Genomic DNA, 22,779 nt, shown 5'->3' with positions numbered 1-22,779 from the left:
TTCTCTCTGGCACATTGCCCCATTACTCTGGCTGGAAAAATACCATACTGCACTCTGCATTTTAGATGAGTCTTACAGTTACTTGTTCTGATAACGTGGCTTTGATTTAATTTTAATACCTGAGCACTGGTGTATCTTGACTCTGACCATTCTGGAGCAAAACACTTCCTTGCCGGGATTATTTGATTCCTTTTTGGCTTGCAGCACATTGATAAGAAAGGGATTACATTTGGATGGTATCTCATTTGCCTTGTTTACATCAGGCATAAACCTCTATGGGGACTTTGTTCCTTGTTTTAAGCCATATGATTGCTAGTTGGACAAAGCTACTATAGTTCTAAGTTTTACTGTTAATGACAGTTATGGAAAGAAACAGGAGGAAGGCTTTGAACAGCTCTGCTAGTGCGGCAGCCTGCAACTCCTTTGGATTTTAAGTTGCCAGAACAGACTGCTAGCTTGCAAATAGAGGCGATGCTGCTCCCAGCTACGTGCCGGTCCAGCGGGACAGTTTCTTTACTCATGCTTGCTCCTACTGCTGCCGTTTGCTGAACAAGCTCAGGTTTTGGATGAAGCATTAATCTGCCCGTGCTCTGCGCTTGGGTGGCGTTGAACAGGGAAACACAAACAGCCTCAGCCGCCTGTTTCACTTCCTGCTTCTCACACGCCGGCCGCCTCGTTTGCGCAGCCCGCAGAGGAGTGAAAGTTTCAGTCCAGAGCAAAACAATGAACACCGCACTGTATTTTCACAAAGTTGAATTAGATAAAAAACTGACATCGGTTTGGGGCAGGTTACAGGAAACACTGTCCTGTCTTCTTCAGCTTTCAGAAACAGATTTAATTTGCCCTGAGCTGAGCTGGCAGTGAAGGAAAGACTGTCATGACTGGGGAGGCAGACTGAGTGACTGACATTTTTCTTCATTTAGATGCAATCAAAGGGTGGTTTTTCCTTTACTTTTCACTCTTGTGGGCTCTGGTTTGGCTGCTTTACGGGAAGAGCTATCAGCTGTGAACCTCACATGATACGAGTCCACCCTTCCTGTGGGGAAGTTATTCAGAGCTGTGAAAGGAAGCCAGCAACGAGGCCCAAACCCTCTGGTGGCTTTTCTTGATGACTTCCATAATTAAAAGCCATTATGAATGGAAAAACTAAGTGTTTCAAAGCTGCAGACGTATAAGGGCTTAATTCACACCCCACCCAGTGAGGATGGATTCATTGCCTCCTGAACTGGGATGGGAAGAGGGAGTTATCTCGGAGATAAATCCCTGGCAGCTTCCCCTCACCCTGTCAGGACACATTTGCTTACCACAATTAAACTCTCGGCACTGCCTTCTCCCATGCATGCACAAGGAGGGCAGCGGGTGACCTCTCTTGCTTTCTCCCCAGTCACACACAGGTATTTTATTCATTGACAATGGTTGCTGCAGAACACAATGCATCAACTGCATTACACCCCTTGTAAGAAATACAGTGAGATGCTTCCCCCTTCAAGACGCTTGTTCACAACTCCTAATCATGCAGGACCTTCTAAGTTTGTTTGGCACAAACTGAAGCCATTGAAGGAGGATGCTGCCAGGATGCACAAAATTATTAGGGCCGAATGTTTGCTGACTCCCTGCTGGCATTCCCAAAGTGCCTGCACTGTGCACAGAGCATCCTTCCCCCCTCTTCAAAGCCAAACTGATTACCTTCAAAGGTGTCTGATCTGCCTTTCTTACAGTCCTCTGCAAGACCATTCCAGCAGGAGTTTCTCCCTTCCAGACCTACTTTCACTCCATCATAACGCTACTAAACTTTTCCACATTGAAAGCACTCCGTGTTTATCAGAAGAGTTAAAACATTTCTTGTTCCTCACCTGTATGTCTGCAAGGCCCCACACAAGGATTTGCCCTGGACACCCAGGGTGAGATGTGCAACCCCCCTACAGCACAGGAGTGGGGTCAGGCAGCACTTGGCTCCACAGCACCCACCTGTCCTTGACTCTGAGGATCAGCTGGTGGAACCGGTCCACGTGCTCGAAGCTAGCCTTGTCCGTCACTGAGTAGACTATAAGAAAACCATCTCCAGTCCTCATGTACTGCTCCCGCATTGCGCTGAACTCTTCTTGACCTGCAGTATCCAGAACTAGGACAGAAGAAACAAAGGGGTTTAGTTACTGTGAGGACCTGCAGCTGCTGTGACTGCTATGTGTCCTACACGGCCTTTCTGCCTCCGCTGGTCTTGGTCCTCTCAAAAGCTGCAAGATTTGATGAAACCAAGTTGGATGGACAAGGTGGTTTCTTGTTACAAACCAAAAAACACTCCCAGACCCCACTCATCACTGTGTGCCTACACTGGGAGTGGATGGAGGGAAGAAGACTATGTAGCTTTTACTTTCCTTTTCCAGTACCAAATAGTGACCACTGCACTTGGGGAGCTGCTCCTCTTACAAGATACAGCTCAAAGTATTTCATAGCCCTCCATCCTTCCCTCTCCAGGACTCTGTTCCCTACATGGAAAAAAACAAGACCAGAAGAGTCAGTAAATGCCAGTTTAAATGTCAGGGACAATCTACAAACTGCATGGTAAAGCAGAGCTGGTAGACAACCCAGAGTAATAGCTACAAACATTTTCATTTTCTCAATACCTGGATATTATTTCTACACATTTATGTGCTTTCAGAGCAAGATGGTACAGCCTTGAGGAATCCCCCTTAAGTATTTAGTCCCAAGTTATGTGCTGATATTGAGAAGCTAATTAAAACAGGTGGAAAAGCTTTAAGTGACTTGCATCCCCTACACAGTGATTGTGTTTCTGTGATTCTGTGAAAATGCCCAAAACCATGTTCAAATCCCCTAAACCACCCCAGTTATGGCAGCAACCCAGATGCTGTTCCCCACTAGATTAACCTCCTCTCTAATGTGACCATAATGCCCTGGTTCTGCATCACTCTGCCTCACAGGGGGTCCCATCAGCTACATCATGGACCACATGTGGAACAAGTTACACCAGCCTTCTGGGTAAACACCAGATACTGATTCACATACACAATAATGCCAATTCTTGGGCCTCAGTTTGTACACTGACAGAGGAGGGTACAACATCAGTTTAGGCTATGCCATTGCAAATGTGGTGTGAGCTCAAAGAGCATCAGACACTCAGAAGTAATAGTCTTAATGCATTGTTGTGTCCTAGAGGCAAACGTGGGACCTTCCTTCATGATGACTGGGAATGTTTTCACATCCCAGTCAACAGTTTCCACCTCCGCTGTACAGCCACAGTGTAAGCAGCTGCTGCCCACAAGTGATGGGGAAAGCCCAGGGCACTGGTGGATGGAGACTGTGGCAGGAGCATTCTGCTGACAGAGCAGCAGGGCTTGATATGGGTTTTACTAGTCTGAGTAGGCCCACAGTCCCATCAAAATGTTCTCTATAGTGGTAAGCAGCCAGGCTGCCCCAGTTTCCAGATGGGGTCAGGATAAAGTCCATTTTGCTGCCAGTGTTACTGGCTCAATCAGCCCAAGTGGCCACAGGCAGACATGGTACACGTCGCAGTGCCAGCCCATGCACCTTCACTATATGTCTGGAAGAAAGGCAGCTATGCTGAAGGAGCTGGAGACCTTACTTGGTGATGACAGGCCCTTTAAAGCCTTCAGCCTCCTTTGTTCACCTGCCTTAGCCGGTCTTGAGTGTCTGTTTCCATGAGCCCTTATGGTGAAAAGAGCTTCTAGCCTCCTGCAGAGACCCTGAGACTTAGGCTTGTTTGCCAAATAGTTTGCTGGAAAGTCAAAGGTGTCTCTTTGTAGCCTTTTATCCTGCTTCTCCCCTCTAAAATCTAGGAAACAAGAGTCTCAGCTCAAAGGCATCCAGGCTATTCTTAAGGACTCTACAAAAAAGAAAAAGAGAAAAACGAAAACAGAAAAACAACCCAAAGACACTGCATGTACTGGTGAATTTCTATGCGCTGGGCAGAATTGCTACCATGGAATAAGGCCAGGACCACGTGGCTAGGACGGAAAAGGAAATTAATCCTTCCTACCCACCCAACCTGTAAGGAGAGGCTGGGCTGCCCTCATCTGACTCCTGCACCAGCTGAATGTGATGGCAGGGCAGGGCTGAGCACTGACAACCAATACACACACATAAACACTCCCTTTCCCTCTCCAACACACTTTCCCAACTTGTGGTGGTGTGAGATGGCTTCTCACAAGGGTCCGGGCTCTCCTGCCTTCCCTCTACCCTGAGACAGGGCAGGTGTCTGAGCACAAGCCATGACCAGGAAGGTGGAGATGGATGTGCTGTTTCCTTCATGGTAATTTGCTTAGGGACTTCCCTCTGCTCTGGCACATTTGCAAACCTCCCATGAAACACATGAGGAACATCCAGCTCTGCTCTTGTACCCACCAACCCATCCCCAGCTGCTGCCTCTCCAAACCTTTCCATCCCCCGCAAGAGGATAGGGGACGAGTGTAGGGGGGCTGTGAGGACACCCAAGGGACAGCACAGGCTGTGGTCCTGCCACTACTGCCTCACCCAGATCTTGGCCATGGCATCACACTAAACACAGGCTGAGCTGCTGTGTCAGCAGTTGCTATTTAAAGGGAGTGCACTTGCAGCGTTTGTAGAAAGGCGAGCAAGTCCAGCCAGCATGTAAAATGGCACTTTGAAAATACAAGTGAAAGACAGAGATCAGTGAAGGTTAATCTCAGATGGGTTATTCACGCAAAGTAAAGCATCATGTAGATGGGCAGAGAAAGCCCTTGTTTTAACTTTAAATGTGCTCTTCAGAAAGACAACCCCCCATCCTAACACTTCTGTGCTACATGAATGGTAAATAGTCAGAGAAGAGAGTGCAATCTGGATCCCTCGTAGGCAGGACAGGACCACGTACTGGAAAGCATCAGCACTGAAAAAGGGCCAGATGCAAGCAGCTGCACTCCCGCTGTAATCTTGTGCCATAAAGGCTTCAAGACGAGTCTTATCTACAGAAATGGGAAAGTAGCAAGGAGAAACCTTGGAAAGGGGAAACTGGAAGGGTGATTTGACTGGCTTCCTAAAGGGCTGAGGAGATTAAGGATGTTAGCCAGCATTCATCTTCTTTTAAAATCCCCATTTCTGTAGACAGGATGCCAGCAGACATAGAAATAATCACAAGCAGAGAAGAACTGTGAGATCTCTCCTCCTCTGGTACACTTGTACACCCACAGTTGCCTCTTACTGGCAGTTGCCTCACTGGCAGCACATTAAAGTCAATGTGGAAACAAGGCTGGACCAAAGCACAGCGGGTTTCCCCTACCTCATTCTTCCAAGAACTGAAATCAAATTCATAGGCTGCAGAGCGCATGGTCAGGGACTTGCAACAGCAAACTTGGTGAAGTTCCCACAAACCTTGACTGAAGAGGCAGCAAGAAAGAGCACTAACAAAAGCATTTGGTGAAGAGAGAGAGAAGCCAAGGAATATGTCTAATGTGGGAACAGACTTCCAAAGAGGGCAAAGCCATTTTAGAGAGCTATCACACAATCAGCTGGAGACTAAACTAAGAGCAATTAGGCTGTGAGAACTCAGCAGGGAGGTGTCTTGCTTCACAGGTAAGAGGTTGCTCAGCAAAGAGATGCCCTTTTCCACTTTCCAGTGGATGTGACACCAACTGTTGTGATGAACTCCTTGCTAACTGAATCCCATCCCCCCTTAGAGCTTTACACACCAATTTTCCTGTGAATCCTGATGGGTTAGACAAAAGTGCAGCTGCTTAGAGAGCACTTCTGAGCAGACACAGGAGCCCAGGAATACACATGAAATTGTGGCCCAAAATAGAAGCACTTGGTACTTCCAGGTATTTTATGTGGCAATGTCTCTGCAACTGACAGCACTCCGAGTGCCCATCCAGAGACACAGACATGTAAATCTAAGCCAAAGGCAGAGATATACCATGAAATCTAAGTCATGGCATTGTTTTTTCTAGAACTTAGGCTGGTTTCAGTTCACATTCAAACAGTCTTCCCAGCCTTTAGGGAGCTCAGATCTGGTTGTGCAGGTGATTTTTTCTTTTCATACCCAGGCAAAATTCCCTCCTACAGCTTTATCTTTATACTCTGGGCAGCTATGTGTGTAGATCAACTCAAGAGAATTTCTCCACTGTACATGGCACCTAAGGGGACAAAGATGATCAGACGGGCAGGTTAAACCCATTTTCTATCCTTCAGCCCTTCGATTTCACTGCCCAAATCAGACACCAGTGGCCTGTACCAAGCAGCAACTGCATGTTGCTGCAGCCAGCCCTGAACAGAGCTCAACACAGCTCTTGCCTTCCAGCATCCAGAGAAGTGGCTGCACGTCATGAAGCTCAGGGACAGGACACAGTTGTTTGTGCCTACCTCAATCTTGTGCTTAGAAAAGTCAGCACAATGTGTATGACCTGATTTTTGCAAGCAGTCTCCAGTGAAATCCCCTTGCCTACATACATCCATCACATATGCAAGCCTTTAAGGGGCTGGATGGGTCAGCAGGCAGATAGGAACTTGGGTTCACAGTGTCAAGGAGGGGAGAAGCACAAAGCAGCCTGACCACAGGCATTTTCTTCTTCTTCAACAACTTCTTAATGTGAAATACAGAAAAAATCCCTGGAGCAAAGAGCAGAACTGGAAATGTAGCACTGCCAGGGGAGCACTGTTATCACAGGTTACAGTGCCAGAATCCTCTTGGTGCTTCTCTCTCTGAGTCTTGCTTTTTTCTTGGCACCGCAGCTCTTCTTCAACAGTCGAGGCCAGAAATCCCATACCCATCTACCCTGCTGATTGCTAAGCTCAAGGAAAAACTTGAATTGACAAGTCAAACCAAAGAATCTCAGGCTGAGAAAAGCAATCCCCACTGTCTTCATCTTCCTTCCATCAGCAGCACGGTGGGCGAGGGCAGCCCCCATCAGCAATGGTCTCAGCTGAAGAACTGGTATTCTGGGTGCTGAGCAGATGAGACACAGAGGCCACAGCTTATGTTCTGTATTCCCACACCCCAAGTCACTCTGAAGAGGTATAAGGTGCCCATACTGTGAACAAGGCAAGGCAGAAGCATCGCTTGGTCACCCTGATGCTTCTGCTCCTTCCCAGATACAGCCACACTGCCCCTGGCATGAGAGTTTTCCCCAGGCAAAAACAAGCGACAGGGAAACACTGGGGCTTTTATAAGCCCTTCTCTGTGCCCTAACTAAATACACAGATGTTATAACATGGAAAACCCGAGTACTCGAATTCTTGCCCTTTCTTTAAGGAAAAAGAAAAGAGGGGCCTTCAGAAGAAAGGCTTCCACATCAATAAACAGAATAAAGATGTGAGCCCTTAAAGAGGCTCTTTCTCTAACAAAGAGCAAGTATTCAAAGCCTTGTGTTTTCCATGTTGCAACATCAAAATTTTCCTGGCAAGAAAAAAATCCCCACAACCCAAGGAAAAATCCTCTTTCAAGGCTACAATATCCCAGCAATTAAGGGAGGGAAAATACTGCACACACAAATAAAAGAATGAAAGTACAAACTTAATTTTAATTCTTTCAGTGACACTACCTGAATTTTAAATTAAAAAGAAAAAAGTGAGCCACAAACCAACCCTTCTGCCTGCAAGTCTGAAGTGACCTTTGATCTCCCTCTGGCCTCCTGGCTGAATTGTTCTCAAGCTTCCTGAGAATAAAAGCGGAAAGGCAGAGAGCCTGTCCTGGGTTGACTAGGAGCAAAAACCCTCGGCAAAAAGGGATGTATAGGAGACACGGGTGGAAAGGGCAGAGAGGGAGCCTGGGGGAAGGAATGGGGCTTGGGTGTTATTCCATGGGGGTGCACACCAGGGCCGTGCAGGTCTAGCCCAACGCAAGGGCACCAGGGATTGAGAAAAGGACTTGGGAAGAAGAGAAATAACATGACAGGAGTAGGAAGACAGCTTCTAGGCAGTGAGAGTTTCACTTAAATCATACCAGGGGAAGAAAAGGAAAGAGGAGGGAGATCACAGCCTCCTATCACAGGCACAATTCCTTGCTTTGCTGGTACCAACTGGCACAGCCCTACTGACAGCTAAGAAATTAGTACAATTCATCGACATGCCCAAGCCACGTGGTTGTGACCATCCCTTCCTCTCCTCTCCTCTTCCTCTCCACCTTTTAATCTCTGTGTGGCTTATGAGCCATAAGGAATTTTGAACCACTGGGAACCTTCTCACATATTAAGGTATTCCACCTTTGGCTTCATGCCCAGATTAATACTTCCAGTCTGGCATTTTGCAGCCACACCAAAATAAATCTTCTGCTATTATAATTGCTCAGTTAGCCTGCACACAGAAAGGAGGGTACAAGATTAAAGATAGCAACTCAATTGGAGCAACAGTTAATCAAAGCAGATTAACCCCAGCCCCCACTTAATTCTGACCTGACGTGTCTACACAGCACCTGCGTGTGAATGCATTTAACCAAACACATCACCATGGTGATTTCAGCATGAACAGCAGGGAATAAATGAAGGTAACATATGCAGAGAAAACTGGAGGCTGATCTTAAAGCCTCGCTGGGGTGGCGGCAAGCGAAAAAATTCACTAGCCACAAGTTGCCTGTGCATCCCTTATTCAGGTTAAGTACCCTGTTCCACTCTACAACACTTATCCAAACACTGCATCGAAGGTCTTATAAAGCTGGTGTAAAGCCAACAATGAAGTATTTTTGTGTAGCATTGGACTTGAACACACCAAGCACAGGTTCCACAGGTTCTGGGAGGCAAGGAACTATCATAGACTGTTCTTTGGTGAGAAAATAGACACAGAGACATGCCCAAGCCAGAGAGCAAATCTGTAAAAAAAGAGTTCGAACACAGGTTGGCTCCAAGGTGTAAAAGCTGAAATAAAAGCCCATTCCATTTAAGTCTACTTTCAGTGAGAGATTTCAGCAAAGGAAAAAATGCAAGTCAAACATTTCATCATGCTGCCAGTTAGTAGTACTGAATAAATGTGGGTGGAGGTCTTCATGGAGGGAAGCCAAATGCTTTATGCAAGCTGGCTAGCACAAGAGGTTTTTTACAACATAATGCTGGTGCAGATACCAAATGCTAGAGATGCTTTGTACAAAACTGCTCAGGCAACAGCCAGGAACAGGGTGGGCTGTGTTCTGTTTTGTTTTTTAATTAAATTGTTGGATGCCAGTGTGGTTTTTTTTTTTAATAACTATTTCTGCAAACTTAGAAACTTATGGAGCCCCTCACACTATATCCTCACTTGGTAGTCTGATCTTCTATAACTAGCCCCTATTTTGGGGGTCGGCAGCTTCCTCCTCCCACAGGAAACATTAGCCTTTAAAGGATTTCATTATAAAGGACAATTGAAAACCCTAGAATTTATCATGAGGTATCTTTACGCTTCCTATCATGCTTGTCCCTAATTTTATACCATAAGTGATTCATGCAACCATGTGTAATCATAACAAGAGCAGCTGTCCAAGTATATGGTGACCTCCAAGAATGGCCTAGGTCCAAAGCCTATGACAGAAAGCTGTGGCAGAAGTCACACGTGACAGTCAGTCTTTATGCCCTGTTTCTACCAGGCAGATGGTAAAGGCTCACATGCTTTTCCAAGCAAGAATATTGCCTTTCTTCCAAAATTCTCATTGTTCAAAATCTCAAATGGTAGGAAAGAGAAGCAGCAGCTACAGTTTCAGTTCTGTGGCTGCAAGGCATCTGTGGGCACACGAAATCTGAAAGTCAGGGATTCCCAACATGCCATTCAAGGCCACAGCTGAATTCAGTTCAGCCTGAGTGCAGCCACTAAACTCCATCTGAGCAAAAGAAAAGGCTTTTTCATTACAGCAAAGGGTTAAGTTTCTGCTTGTTGGAAAATCATCTCTTTCCCTGCTCCCACCCAGGTCAGGGTTGTTTCTTGTTTTTTGGCTGAACAAAAATTTCAAATATTCAGTGAAAGATGTCTTCTCTACTTCCAAATAATTTATAAAAAAACAGGTTGTTTCAGCCAAAGCCAATGTGTATAGCAACTGGTACTGTTATATCAGAACATGGGACATACCAGTGAAGGTAAATGTTGAGGGCTGTCTTCTGGATTAAAAAGAAAGAATGGATTTCATTTACAGCAGGACTGGATTTTTCTTTTATACAACACTGGAATTTAAAAAATAAAGGTGCACAGGTACATTATATTCTGGTTAATTGAGAGCAGGTATCTCTGAGGCAGGTGACAACAAGAGACGTATTTGGGCACTGATTTTACAAATATTCCCTCATATGAGTGATCAACTACCAATATATTTAAATGAATAAATGTTGGCAAAATTAAGTTGATTAAATACTGAAGACGGGCTGTTCTTTAAGGACCTTGGGGCCATTGGTACTCACTAAATTGTATCTGATAAATCTTTAAGAGCACATCTAAGATCTCAAGTTTCCAGACCAAGCTTACGGTCTTTGCAGCAAAACCCCACCACCCTCCACATTCCAGCACTCATGCCAATCACCCAGTTTTCTGTCCCCACACATCAATGACACATACGCAGAAACACAAAAGATCTTGAGTGCCTTCATGACATGAGGATGGAGGTAGGAACATGCCTCAAGTGACGTTAAGTGTAGTTCAGTTGTGTTAGTGGCCACATACATTCACTTGGGTAATTAAGGCACAAAATATTTGCTTGCTTTTACATACTACCTAATTACTGTATAAAGCCAAAGAAAACTTCTAACATTTAACAGCAAGATTCCCTTTATGGCTGTGGTCGGTCAGTTTCTTGCAGCACAAACTAATAAGCTGCAGCTTTAAGTAAGACAGGGCTTTTTCCTCACCCGCAAAATCAAGATTTTTTGGTTTTGTTTTTTTTTTGGGGGGCTTGGCTGGTTTGGGTTTTGTTCGTTTATTTGTTTGTTTTTGTGTGTGTGTGTGTTTTTTCTTTCTAAGTGATTTCTCTTCAAATAACTAAAAGATCTTGGTTACAGTAGCTCTCCAGGCTGGTACCCTACCCATATTTAAATGAAACAGGTAACTAGATATGAAAACATCATGCCCGACTGATGGGAGTTAAGAGGTGTTACAATTCTTCACTGTCACTGGATGACAGTTTTGATTAAATGTTCTTTCTGGTTATAACTCTCATTCAGTTACCCACTCACTGTTATTTCCCAGGGGATGAGCCTAATCACAATGAAGTATCATTAGCAATGGCCACCTCACAGTGTTATAATTCACCCTTCACAGAAGTCTAGCCCAATTGTCTATGGTGATCTATAGGTTTTTACACTCCTGCAAGAAACATTTCTGTGCAGAACTGGAACCCATGCAACTGGAAGCAGAAGCTTTGCTGGAACTCAGCTGCAGCTCATGGGCCAGTTTGCACTCAAATTCCTGGCAGCCCACAGCAGAGTCAGAGGGACACAAGGGCACAACATGCTGTGGGAGGCATTGAGGTCTGTTTGTACTTATGCTCAGCTAGAAGGGAATGGGGATGCCACAAAAGTAGCTTGCTTACCATCAAGAATTGCCCATTGCCCATCTATTTCTGTGTGCTTCAGGTAGGAGTCTTCAATAGTTGGGTCATAGTCCGGCACAAAAATCTTCTGGAAAAACTGAATGGTGAGAGCACTCTTCCCCACGCCACCATCTCCAACCACCACTAGCTTGTACGTGGGGAGGTTTTCGCTGGGAACAGCACTTGTAGCCATGCTTCCAGTGTGCTAAACCTGCTGGAGAAAGAGATTGTCTCTGATCACATGTTAGCAATGAAAAGTGGGCAACGTGCACAAGGCAGCTTTTACCTGCTGCCTAAGAAGGGAGGATGAAGGCAGTACTGACATCCAAATTGCTTTTGAACAGAAGCAACAGCACCTACCCTCCCCAGCAGCTCTACTACAACCCAGACCCATCACTTACAGGTGCAGACAACCCCACTGCTGTGGCTTGTTTACTCCTGCCCTTTCTACAAGGATCACTAACTGCCATCAGATGCATCTTCATTCACACCAAATGTGAGAATACTTTTCCTACAGGGGCTGGGGCCATGCCAAAAATCACTCTGGTTCAGCACAGCTCTCAAGTTCCAGATAATTATCAGTTGCCAGTGACTGAATTGAGAAGCCAGAGTCTTACTGCTCTTCACTGCTTAACCTGGGGTGCAGCAAACATTAAATGGCATGTTACGTGCAGGGATCAGATCTGCTAGCAGAACCAGTGGTGATGGAGGAAACTGGAGTTAAAGCACCAGTCCTGGCTCTGCTGGCAGACTAAAATGCCCGTAGCTGCTTTCTTCTCCCTTGTTTGCAAGTTTGCGAAATAAAACCAAGAAGGCAGCAGGCCAGCAATGACAGGTGGTTTTTGTTTTGTTTTGGTTTTTTTTTTGGAAAAACCCCAACCCTGCCATGGCAGGAAGGCTGGTTTCTGTGGCTGTGATGCAGCCTGCAGAGCCCAGACAGCAGCTTCCCCTGCAGTGCAGTCACATCGCTACCCTCATCTCGGGTGAGCTGTGAAGGAACTGACTCTTCAGGGAAAGAGGAAAAAAATTCACTGATTGCAACTGAGCAAGGACACATGTGTGTGGAGAAAGGAGAAGAGAGAGCCAATGCTGAACAGCCCATCTCAACACTGAACAGCAGTGACGGCTTATTTCAGAAGAAGCCAGGCGAGCAGTTTGGTACACATGCTGCAGAAGGGAGTGCCCTCCACCCACCTCCTGCACATGGGCTACCGCGATGCTCACTCCAATCACATGAACAATGAGTGGCCACCTCTCAAATTTGAAGGGCCACTGCATTTTCAGAGAGTAAAGAAATAAAATTAAAAAAAATCCATCCTAATGATGAGGCTTAATAGAGGGCAGTTGATTTCCTTGGCATCAGTTTTCTTGACACAAGCCATGCAGTATGGGAGCAGCTGTGGCGACACTTTCTGCAGGCACCTGCTCCCATCCATTTTGGTTTTGCTTGGGCCCTTCAGGCTGCAGGCGCTGGCTGGGGTCAGAGCTGAGGAGGGACCAGCACTGTCCTGGACCACCTGCTCTGGGGAAGACGTCATAAACTGTTCGCATGCTGCTCTGTATCCCCACTTCCCCACATGAGATTTTGGAGGCCTTCCCAATAACTGTAGGGATTTTTCTTCATTAAGAAGACAACTTTTAATTCTCTTGTTCTCAGAGACCATGAGCAAGGCTGTATGCTGCAGCTGGCCAGGGTGGTGCTTAGGAGCTGAGATTGCAGAGCTGCTGTGTGCATAGTACAAGTTGAGCCACCAACTAATATTTTATTTCAGCCTATAGTATAGTATATTTTTTTCCCCAGAAATTCTTTCATTTTAATATTTTCAAAACAAAACATTTTGACTCTTCATTTCCAAAGAGGTCCAAAAGCCAAGTCGGACCATTTTTCAGACAGACAAAAGCATAACCCTCTGATGGATTGATTTCATTTTGAAGAAGAGACACCAGACTTCCAAGTTAATTTTCTAGTTTCTCTAGTCCTTTCTCCTAAATCACTATTTTGGTTTAATCCAAATTATTGAACTATAAAGGCGCTTTCTTGGAGGTCCCATGTTCCTTACTGTATACTGGAGACCTCATCCTTTGAGAAAGCTTTTCACAGTCATTTCCCAGCTCTGCTAAACAGCTTTTCCCCACACTACACACTCACCTTCCCATGCATGCAGGCAAGTGCATGAAAGGAGACAAAAGAAAACCCATTGTGAACATTCGCATTTGAGTTTAACTTTTACTTATGGAAAAAAAATCCTCAGGCCAAAGCAGCCTGTGGAATTTGAGCCATAATCTAAAATATAACCCCCTAAAACACTCAGTGTCAGCAGGTCACCTGAGGCATGCAGTAAGCACACCATTCAAACCATAGCAATGCCCAAAGACAATATCAAGATGATGAAACCTGAGTGATTCACTGTGTGCTTTTTCTGTTCACAAGGTATTATTGGTAATGAGAACATGGCTTCCTGGCTACTTCTTGCCTCTGATCACCATATCATAACCCAACTAGTGCCAGCAGAACACAACTCTTGGAGTTACATTCCTACTTACAGTCATGGCTCAATGTCAAAAGAGAAAAACCTTCAATTTTCTAAATGAGAGAATGTCCTCTCCTCCATCCTCCCCAGCACCACATTGTGCATGATAAAATACAGCTTGCATTTGAAGAACTTCTGTAAACACAGGAATAACTTCCCACGTGCATCATCTACATGTTGTGCTGCTTAAATGCCTTGACCTCTAATTAAGGTCACACACTGGCTATTTTTCCATGAATCAAATTTGTTGGAATGGTCTTAGTTTCTCTGAAAAAAAAAAAAAAAACAAAACCAAACAACAAAACCTGTACAAGGGAGAGAGAGGGTGATCACAGAGGGGGGATCACTGAGGCTTCTAATAACTGCAAAGGCCTCTTGTCCACGTTGAGACGAGCCAAAATTTTCAGACCAAGAAGAAACATGATCAAATATACTTGTTTCTAAACAATCTTTGGAGACATTCTTGAGAACAGCAAGAATTTCTACTTCAAGAAACAGCTGCTGGACAGGGAGAAGGAGACCAAACACCAGCTGAGCTCTCAACCAGTCTTATTGCAGGTCCTCATCATAATCTCAAGCAAAAGTTTCTTACCCCCATGTTTGAGAGAATAAGCAACTTTCTCATATTTACAAGATCGCAAATCAACAAGCAGAATCCTTGGCTGCATAGAAACCTATGAATTTCAAGTAATGGCTAAAGCTTTGTCCCCTCAAACACATCTGATGACAATTTTTTGCTTTGCTCATGGCCAAGATTTCACCCCATCCTTCTTTACACAGCAGAACTGCTCTGGCCGAGCAGTATGAAAGGCCAATTGTCACTGACATGATGGGGGACAGGCCACGGATGTGAAAACTGTACTCCGTTTGTGCACGATTTTTGACCTCATCACAAAACCACAAGCTACTGCTCAGCAGACAAGTGTTACATTTTCATTGACATTTAGTACCAGCCCCACTAACTCACTTCTAAGAAGCTTCAAGCTTATCTTGCATGAAATGCTTCCCAAAGTACTAGGATAATATTTAGCCCATTATACAAACTGTGGCTCTGCCCAACACACTTATGGGTTGAATCAGGACATTTGCTTCCCTTCATTTCCAGAAGTTTGGTCATACTGTATGTCTGTGCTACCAGACTGAGTATGATGCAGCCTGGGTAAAAACAGCAAGAATTGGAAAAAACAGAAAACAACCAAACAAGTCAGGCACTGTAGGCTGCTTGTTGAGTACAAGACCCCATATTTTAAGTGATGCTAGCATGAACAGATGAAAACTTCTACTGAATGTTAAAAGGGAGAGAGTTTAGACATTTCCGCAGGGCTGTTTCTACTCCACCAGCAGCTGCTGGCACGGCACTGTCCCAGGACACACTGCCTGGCTGGGCAAATGCCTGCTCTGTACTGTCCTCAGCACACTGTCAAAGGTCCCCTGCAGTGACAACTGCCACCAAACTGCCCTAATTCCACAAGTATTTGCTACACAGCATCCTTGTGCACTGTGAAACTGAAAGACCCACATGCCCTAAGCCAGAGAGCTACGCATTTCCTCCAGACAGCAGTAATGCTCACAGAAAAACTCCTCCGAACATGCAAGTACATGATGCAAACCCTCCAAAAGCCAAGTACATCAATCCCTCTACACCTCCACCTGCCCTGATAAGCAAAACAAGAAGACAGCTCATGCCTTGATGAGATTATCATCTAAACCAGCCAATAAATCAAACCTTAAAAACAACATATGTCACCTCATGGAAAACATTAAACTCTCCCAAAGGCGTGCAGAGCATCTGCACTGGCTGGGTACATCACCATGGGCAAGTGCCCAAGACTTGGGCTTACTTTCATGTGTTTTTGGGAAGAGTACTGGCACAGTCCGCCTCAGATAGGAGCAAGAATAAGCGTGTTTTCTGGAGATCCGACTGAGAAAAACGAAGCACAGACGTTTTTATCTATTGTCTGAACACAAAGCAGTATGTGGTAATATGCTAATAAGCTCTGATGATAACCATCTTACAATTTATATAGTTGTTTATTTTGAAGAAGCCAAGAGAAGGATCCATACACTATGCTGACGAATGCCGCCAGGGTTCTGGTTAACTCACAGGAAGGAGGCTGATTTACACCCACATCTTCATCCACACCAATAAGATCTGTGTCCTGACAGCATAAGACAGTAATGCTGAGACAGTCAGAAATGTGGCTACTTCTGGGTAGATGGCAAGGAAAAAAGAGAAATGCTGACCCAAGAGTATCACTGAGGCTGAGCCTCCCCTGAAAAAAGGATTTCTTAGGGAGGCAGAATAAAGTATCCAAAACCATATTTACTTCTCTGGACATGGGGATGGAGTGGAAGAGCTGAGCCATCCCCTTGGAGTAGCCAAGTAATATAAAAACACCAAAGACAGGGAAATTCAGCTTAGTTTGTGTGACTGGACCACCAAACCCCAATGTGTCACCACAACATATAGGCAGTGTACCTGATCTCCACCCTCATTGCAAAACTTGCCCTGAATGCAAGTGGGACAGATCTTGGCTTGTGTAAATCACTATAATTTCTGTTCACCTGAGAAGAGCTGTGGTCACATACCATAATAATAAAATCGACCCCAGCTATTTGACATTTGGTGTGCAAATGCTCCTATCCCTGGTTCCAGCCCTGCTTTTCTGGATGCACAGTTCCCACGGCAAAGCCATTACAGCAGGTAAACGAGCTCAGAATCAAGCCCTGGATTTGCAGGGGAAGTTGGTGCAATTAAAAGGAACTGGCTCCCTGACAGAGAAGTCCAGCATGACAGTGATTTACGGTTTCCATGGCAACACATGACACAAATTGCTTAATTCTGTTATGAAGCCTCAAGAAAAAGCTGCAGCAGGGTCTGCGTGGGAACCACCAGCTAGCTCCATCCTCTTCTGCTGCTGCTCTCCAAAACTGACAACTTCAGGGAGCCTGCAGCTGCTATAACAGTAGGTTGAGATTTAGCATATACGTAGGAATGTGAATGTATGCTGACCAGTTCCATCAGCCCATGGCCAAAGGAATTTGTCTATCATCAGCTTGCTTTGGTCCATAGATAGCTCTTCCCGTAAGTCCTGCCAGAGCTCTATGTAGCTGAAGACACCAACCTCACCTAAGGCCAAAGAAGACTATGAGCCACTAAGGCTGCCAACTACTCCTACGGTTGCAATTAATAATTTTTCCTCTAGCCACAGCTCACTCAATTACACCCTTTTACTGGGCCACTTTGCAAGCATTAGCAGCTCCATGCAATGCCTCCAGGGCTGAAACTCTGCAAGATCTGAACACTTCCCTCTCTCTTCCTCTTGCAGACTGCTGGCTGCAGCCACACAACTGCCAAGACACACCCAGAGACGCTCACCAGGTACCAAAATAGTTCAACCTTATGTGATCCAGGCAGTTCCTTAGACTGGGACCTACTGAGAACCCCTGAAACATGGGACATGCGCTTTTAGGAGGCAGTGTCCTCCCTTGAGTCATGCTGAACAGGAGCAAATGAACTTCAGGAATTTCTCCCTCAAACAGGCAAAACCATGTCCCAAACCTTTGAAAGCCAAAGGACCTGTAAGTGTACAAACAACCACAGCCAACTGTTTATTTAATAAACTTGATTAACTCTTAGCAGGTTTTCTCCAGTCTGTCAGATTTCCTGGCTGGTCAATGCCTGAAAAAGGATACAATGAGCAAAAGCAGGGCCACGTGGAAGTCTTCAGTGGGAAGTCAGCATAGAAGAGATCTGTCATGTTAGAAGCCAAAGCGAAATTTCAACTCTCTGAGGTTTTCTAATAAGGAGGATCCTGCCAGGTGAGAATGCTTGCAATTCCCATCAGCTTCCAGAAGATCTGATGGAACCCAGCACCTGGCAAGACCTGCCTGGGAGATTACAGGTATTTCCTTCTGAAGGAGTGATCAAGGCACTATCAGATTGTTACTAAAGAAGAGGAAAAAAAAAAAAAAGTCATAAATCAACTGTTGTTTAAAAATAAAATCCTCAGCTCAGCAATAAAGAGTTGCAACCGGTTAGATTTTGAATTTGGGGGATGTAGCTGCAGGTCCTGGAAGTGGCCTCATGAATTCTCCTCCAGTGCAGAAAGATGCTTGTACCCCTCAGGCTGCACTCCCTGAACTCCTCACTGGCTTCCTGTGCCAGCCAGACCTTTTCTCCTTTTTAAGCCAAGATCGTATCGCCTCCCCCATCGCACAGATGCTGCTCAGATTTACTGTAAGAGAAAGAAAACGCACCGGGGGAGTAATGAAACACTTGAGATTCACACAAAAGGCAGCTAAAGGCAGTAGCTGCTTGATGAATACTTGGTAGTTATTTCTGGAAACATGGAATTATAGCGTGAACAAATAATAATAATAAAAAAACACGTCACTGGAAATTGCTTGGATGGTAGGCAGCCCCTTGTCTCTCCCCCTTGCAAATCCTTAAGCGGTAAGAAGGAGACCTTGCTGTAGCACTGAGCAGCAGCTTTCCCATGGCCAGGCTGGGCTTGGGGTCTCATTCATATTTACTTGGAAGCATGTGCTTTTCATGTGTCCTGATCTGTGTGTAAATGTAGCACAGCATGAGTCAATCATATTGACAAATGTCATCCAAAACGAACTCTGCTTCCCGCTCCCAACTCCTCCTCCACCTCCCACAACTCCATTAATCTTCAGCCTGTTCCTCTTGCTGATGTAGTGCCCTTTTCAAAATACGTAAGAAGATTCCTGTCACTCTGACAAGCCAACACTCAGATGCAAAAGCCAGATTATTATTTTTTTTTTAATTAAAAACAACACATAAGTCAGATTTAGGTCATCTGCAGAGCTACAGCACTGCTGCTACCAGTTTTGTAGGAGAATCCAGATATGCAACCAGAAAGCAGCTACATGAGATCCATACCTATATTTCTCAGGTCTCGATTCAAACTGTATGGTTTTCAGTTTAGGGGTGTCCACTGGGGGTTGATCCAAGCCTTTTGCCAAGGTATTAAATGAGAGCATCTCTGCACATTAGACTGGAGGCTGAGGAAGAGGATGGCTCAACTATTTTTTCTTCCATCACTTCTTGTGTGTTTACATCCACCATCCCTTTCCTTACTCATTTATTTTCAAAGCTCTCAGGAGACATCGCGGCAAGACAGATTCCTGTATCACTCTTTAAAATTCTTTGCTAGTGAGGCCAGGAATGCCTCTCCTATGTTATCATGGAACTGATGAAGCTGACCTAAACATACTCCAGCAAACAATCAGATAGCCAAGATGTTCCCCTGCCCTGCCCAGCCAGAGATAACACAAGAACAAATTTACAGTGGAGGAAACAGCTTTGAATTCCAATAGCTGCCCTTCCTGCTCGTACAATCCCTGGAAATGGGCAGCTTCCCTCTTCCACATCCCAGCCTGCTGACACACCAATGAAAAGACCCCAAATCCACTGCCCTGGGTGGTTTTGCTGCTCTTACACTGCTCAGTGAGCTTTCCAAAGCAATAGCCCAGAGCTGCGGCAGACCTGTTCGCAGCCAGATGTTCTGCTGCCTGCACGTGGCCTTACTGCTGGCGATGCAGCCAGATGTACATGGCACAGCCAGGTGTGCATGGCACAGCCCTCCTGGACTTCGCTAGCATCACCCTGGGCAAGCAGAGAGGTCCAGGTGCCAAATTCGTGCATCGCAGCGTGGAGCTGGGAGGGTGTATCCTGAGCAGCACCAAGAACTGCCCAGCATGGACTGTCCTCACGGCTCCACCCTGCCTTCCACAGCAGGAACCCACATCCCCCTGCCAAAACAAGGGGTGCTCAATAGTACCCTGACTACACTGTGCACCTATGTGCCACCCAGCTCCTTGATGGCTCATTGCGCTATGGTCTTATGGACATCGTGCCATGCACAGGGCAAGCATGGCTGAGCCAGCTCACAGACTTCATGGCACCTATGGATGCTTTGGAGATGGTTTATGGATAGAAAGGGTACAAGGCCATCTCATTCCAGTCACCCTCCCGCAAATCAATCAATGCATTTCGCTCCAAGTTTGTCTTCCACTCAGGCTCAATTTGGTATTTAATGCTTTTTACATATCCAGTGTTGCTACTGGATGTCTTTCAGAATGTAAATGGCTTTTTAAAGACTCCCTTCCCTCCTGGCAAACACACTTTGCATCTCCAGGTAGCTGTAAAGAGCTGAAGCCTGTGAAAGTCCCTGGTAACAGCATTTCCATGCAGAGATGGGTGAATCCCATCAAGTCTCAGGCTGATGCTCCTTCTCTTGGGGCAGATGGAGGAGGGTGAGAAGAGTGGGGATCTCCAGGCTATTTCCAAAACGTGTGCTCTACTGCAAATCTTCTCCAAAACTTGCCTCATGACAATGTCCTCCCTAGGCAAAAAGACTATTGCTGTCCATATGCTATGGAAAAACAGACAGATTGCACATTCCCTCTCTGCATCACCACTCCTTGGAATTACCTGTGAGCTATGGAGCAGCACAGATGTTTCTACAACACTTCTACATCCCAGGTCACCGGGCAAGCTTGTAGGACTCTGCCAATTTTCCCAGGCTGATGGGTTGAGGACAGTCCTCCTGGTTCCCCACAGCTCATGTAGTACTCACCTACGGGCAAAGAACAGTGCAGAGAGTTCTAGTCTGTGATGCTAGAGCTCTAGTAGAGCTTTGCTAGGATGGACTTCAGAAGATGAAGGAACAGCCATCTTCCAGGCTTACACAAATACCATCTTCCAGGTTTACTCAGACAGGCACCTGGCAAATTTTAGGTAGACTCTACATCCCAGAATGATGTGGGAGGCTATTTTCCAGGCATTTCCCAGGTCTGTGTCATTACTCTGCAACTTGGAAGACTCCAAGATCTCATCACTGGCCCAGGACACCTAACAGTCATTTTTTCCAGGCTTGTTAGAATGTTTGCCAAGAGCACGTGCTTCTTATTTATGTACTACATGCTGGGGAGGTGACTCCGTACTTGGCAAATCCAATGGGCTTGTCTGAAAGAGGAGTGTGGGGAGAGCTCGGGGCCAGGTACTGGGGTGAGGAGAAGGAAGGGGGCTGCATGGCCCCTGCTCCGCCCCAGTCACAGCAGCCCACATCTGCATGAGACCACAGCATCTCCATGATCCCATCTGAGGACAGGGTACACGTACACCACCAGTACCCCAGCCACGTGCCAGGGCAGCCCCGACACCTCTTCTCAGCCCTTCTCTTTGGTAAGCTGTGTGGCTGTCTGCTCCTTCCCTGCTGCCCTCCTCCTGCTCCCTGCCAGCCTGGGCAAGCCTTCCCGGTAGTAAACACACACCTTGACACTCAGACCAGTGGGACACTGGCCAAACCACCCTTCAGGAACAGAGTTTACCCAAGCATGACTCAAGTCCTCCCTCCATGGAGTGCATTCACCCTGTCAGCACTGGAAAGAGGCATCCCATGAGGACACTCCTTCAGAAAAGATTTACTGGGGTCCCAGCTGGTGCTGCTTAGTACCTGTGGCTTTGCTTTTGAATGCTCACGTTTCTTCTCAGATGTCATGAGTGGATGATTCCACATATCAGAGAGCAGCAGCCTAAAATCAACACATCTTTGAAAACACCCTATGGGTTAGTTGACCCAACTCCAGATGCCTGTGGCCACCCCTCACACCCCAGTTTCGGCACAGACCTGCATCAGGATATTCTAGGTCTCTTCCTTCTATGCTCAGTCTACACCCTATGCCTCAACTTTTAAGTCATTCAACTTGCAGCAGCGTGGGAGGGTATATATGTACATTCATTAACACTTCCATTATGCCCTGTGGTTTGGCAGGTGGTACTGCATTATGGATTTAAACAGTGCCAGCAAGTGAGTCTACAGCACTTCACTGCATTAGCATGCTATGGCAAATCATACCTGAAAAGCGTTTTGTACTCTCGTGAGGCACCTCCAATGAACGAGGCAACAGCAAGGCTCCAACTACCACCACCTCTGTGCATCACATCAGAAACTCACAACTTCAGGAAAAGACAAACCCCCTCAAAAATCAACTACCATTTGAGAAAAAAAAGAAGAAATAAAAGAAAAAGCAACATCAGAGTCTCTCCCCAGTTAAAGGAAAAAGGAGAGGCACACCCTCCACTGCCATTGCCACAAAGCATTTTTCACACACAACAAACAATAACAACTTATGCTTTTGCCCTATAAACTGGCACTAGCATTCACATGGAAGAAACACACCACACACAGTTATAATAATTTCAGAAGTTCAGCCTTGAAGGTACTCAGCCTCCCAGTGACCCATGCCAAACATGATGCCTTCTGTTTAATCACTGGGCTGGCACTAACAGATTTCTAGAAACCGTGCAGTCATATTCCCTGAGGGGATGCTGTTCCACAGGGATGGGGAGATGTGCTGGGCTACACCCAACCCATCCAGGAGCTCCATCCCTGCAATGATGTGGACAACAAACACACCATGTGGTATTGGCAGAGGGGAGGATAAGGACCTCTGATGGGTGCTTATGTTTATCTAGAGGATAAAACATTGGTTAAACACAAAGATTACTGCATTTCTCAACATTTATTGAGGTTTTTCCTTAAGTGTGAGTGGTTCTACATGCATTAGTATCGAGCACTGGCTCCCACAGGGATTCTGGACCTCTGCTTCACCCAGGCAATGGGAAGGGTTGTTTTACAGGTAAGAACACACACAAACTGAACTGAACAAAGCAAAGTAACTGGACAAAGTTTCTGAGTCTAGACTCCAGAGGTTAAGTCAAGAAATACTTTCAAAGAAGAAACCCTGGTC

The 22,779-nt window shown here is 45.8% G+C and overlaps 1 protein-coding gene across 2 annotated transcripts in view; it reads right to left on the bottom strand.

The window, feature by feature from the left end:
• MRAS (muscle RAS oncogene homolog) overlaps positions 1-22,779 on the bottom strand; it is a 41,400-nt gene that overhangs the window by 6,844 nt on the left and 11,777 nt on the right. Inside the window, exons 3-4 of one of the 2 annotated variants that reach the window (XM_082057129.1) lie at positions 11,465-11,678; positions 1,969-2,122 (exon numbers count right to left, since the gene is read on the bottom strand). In XM_082057129.1, coding sequence (XP_081913255.1) covers positions 1,969-2,122; positions 11,465-11,657 — 347 coding nt within the window. In that variant the 5' untranslated portion in view covers positions 11,658-11,678. The remainder of the gene's footprint in view (positions 1-1,968; positions 2,123-11,464; positions 11,679-22,779) is intronic. The other variant, XM_082057128.1, reaches the window with a different exon arrangement.

Source organism: Streptopelia decaocto (genome assembly GCF_964273445.1).
Source record: "Streptopelia decaocto genome assembly, chromosome: 6".
Lineage (NCBI taxonomy): Eukaryota > Metazoa > Chordata > Aves > Columbiformes > Columbidae > Streptopelia > Streptopelia decaocto.
The sequence above is the reverse complement of the archived record's forward strand: the minus strand, read 5'-3'. Positions and strand labels throughout refer to the sequence as shown.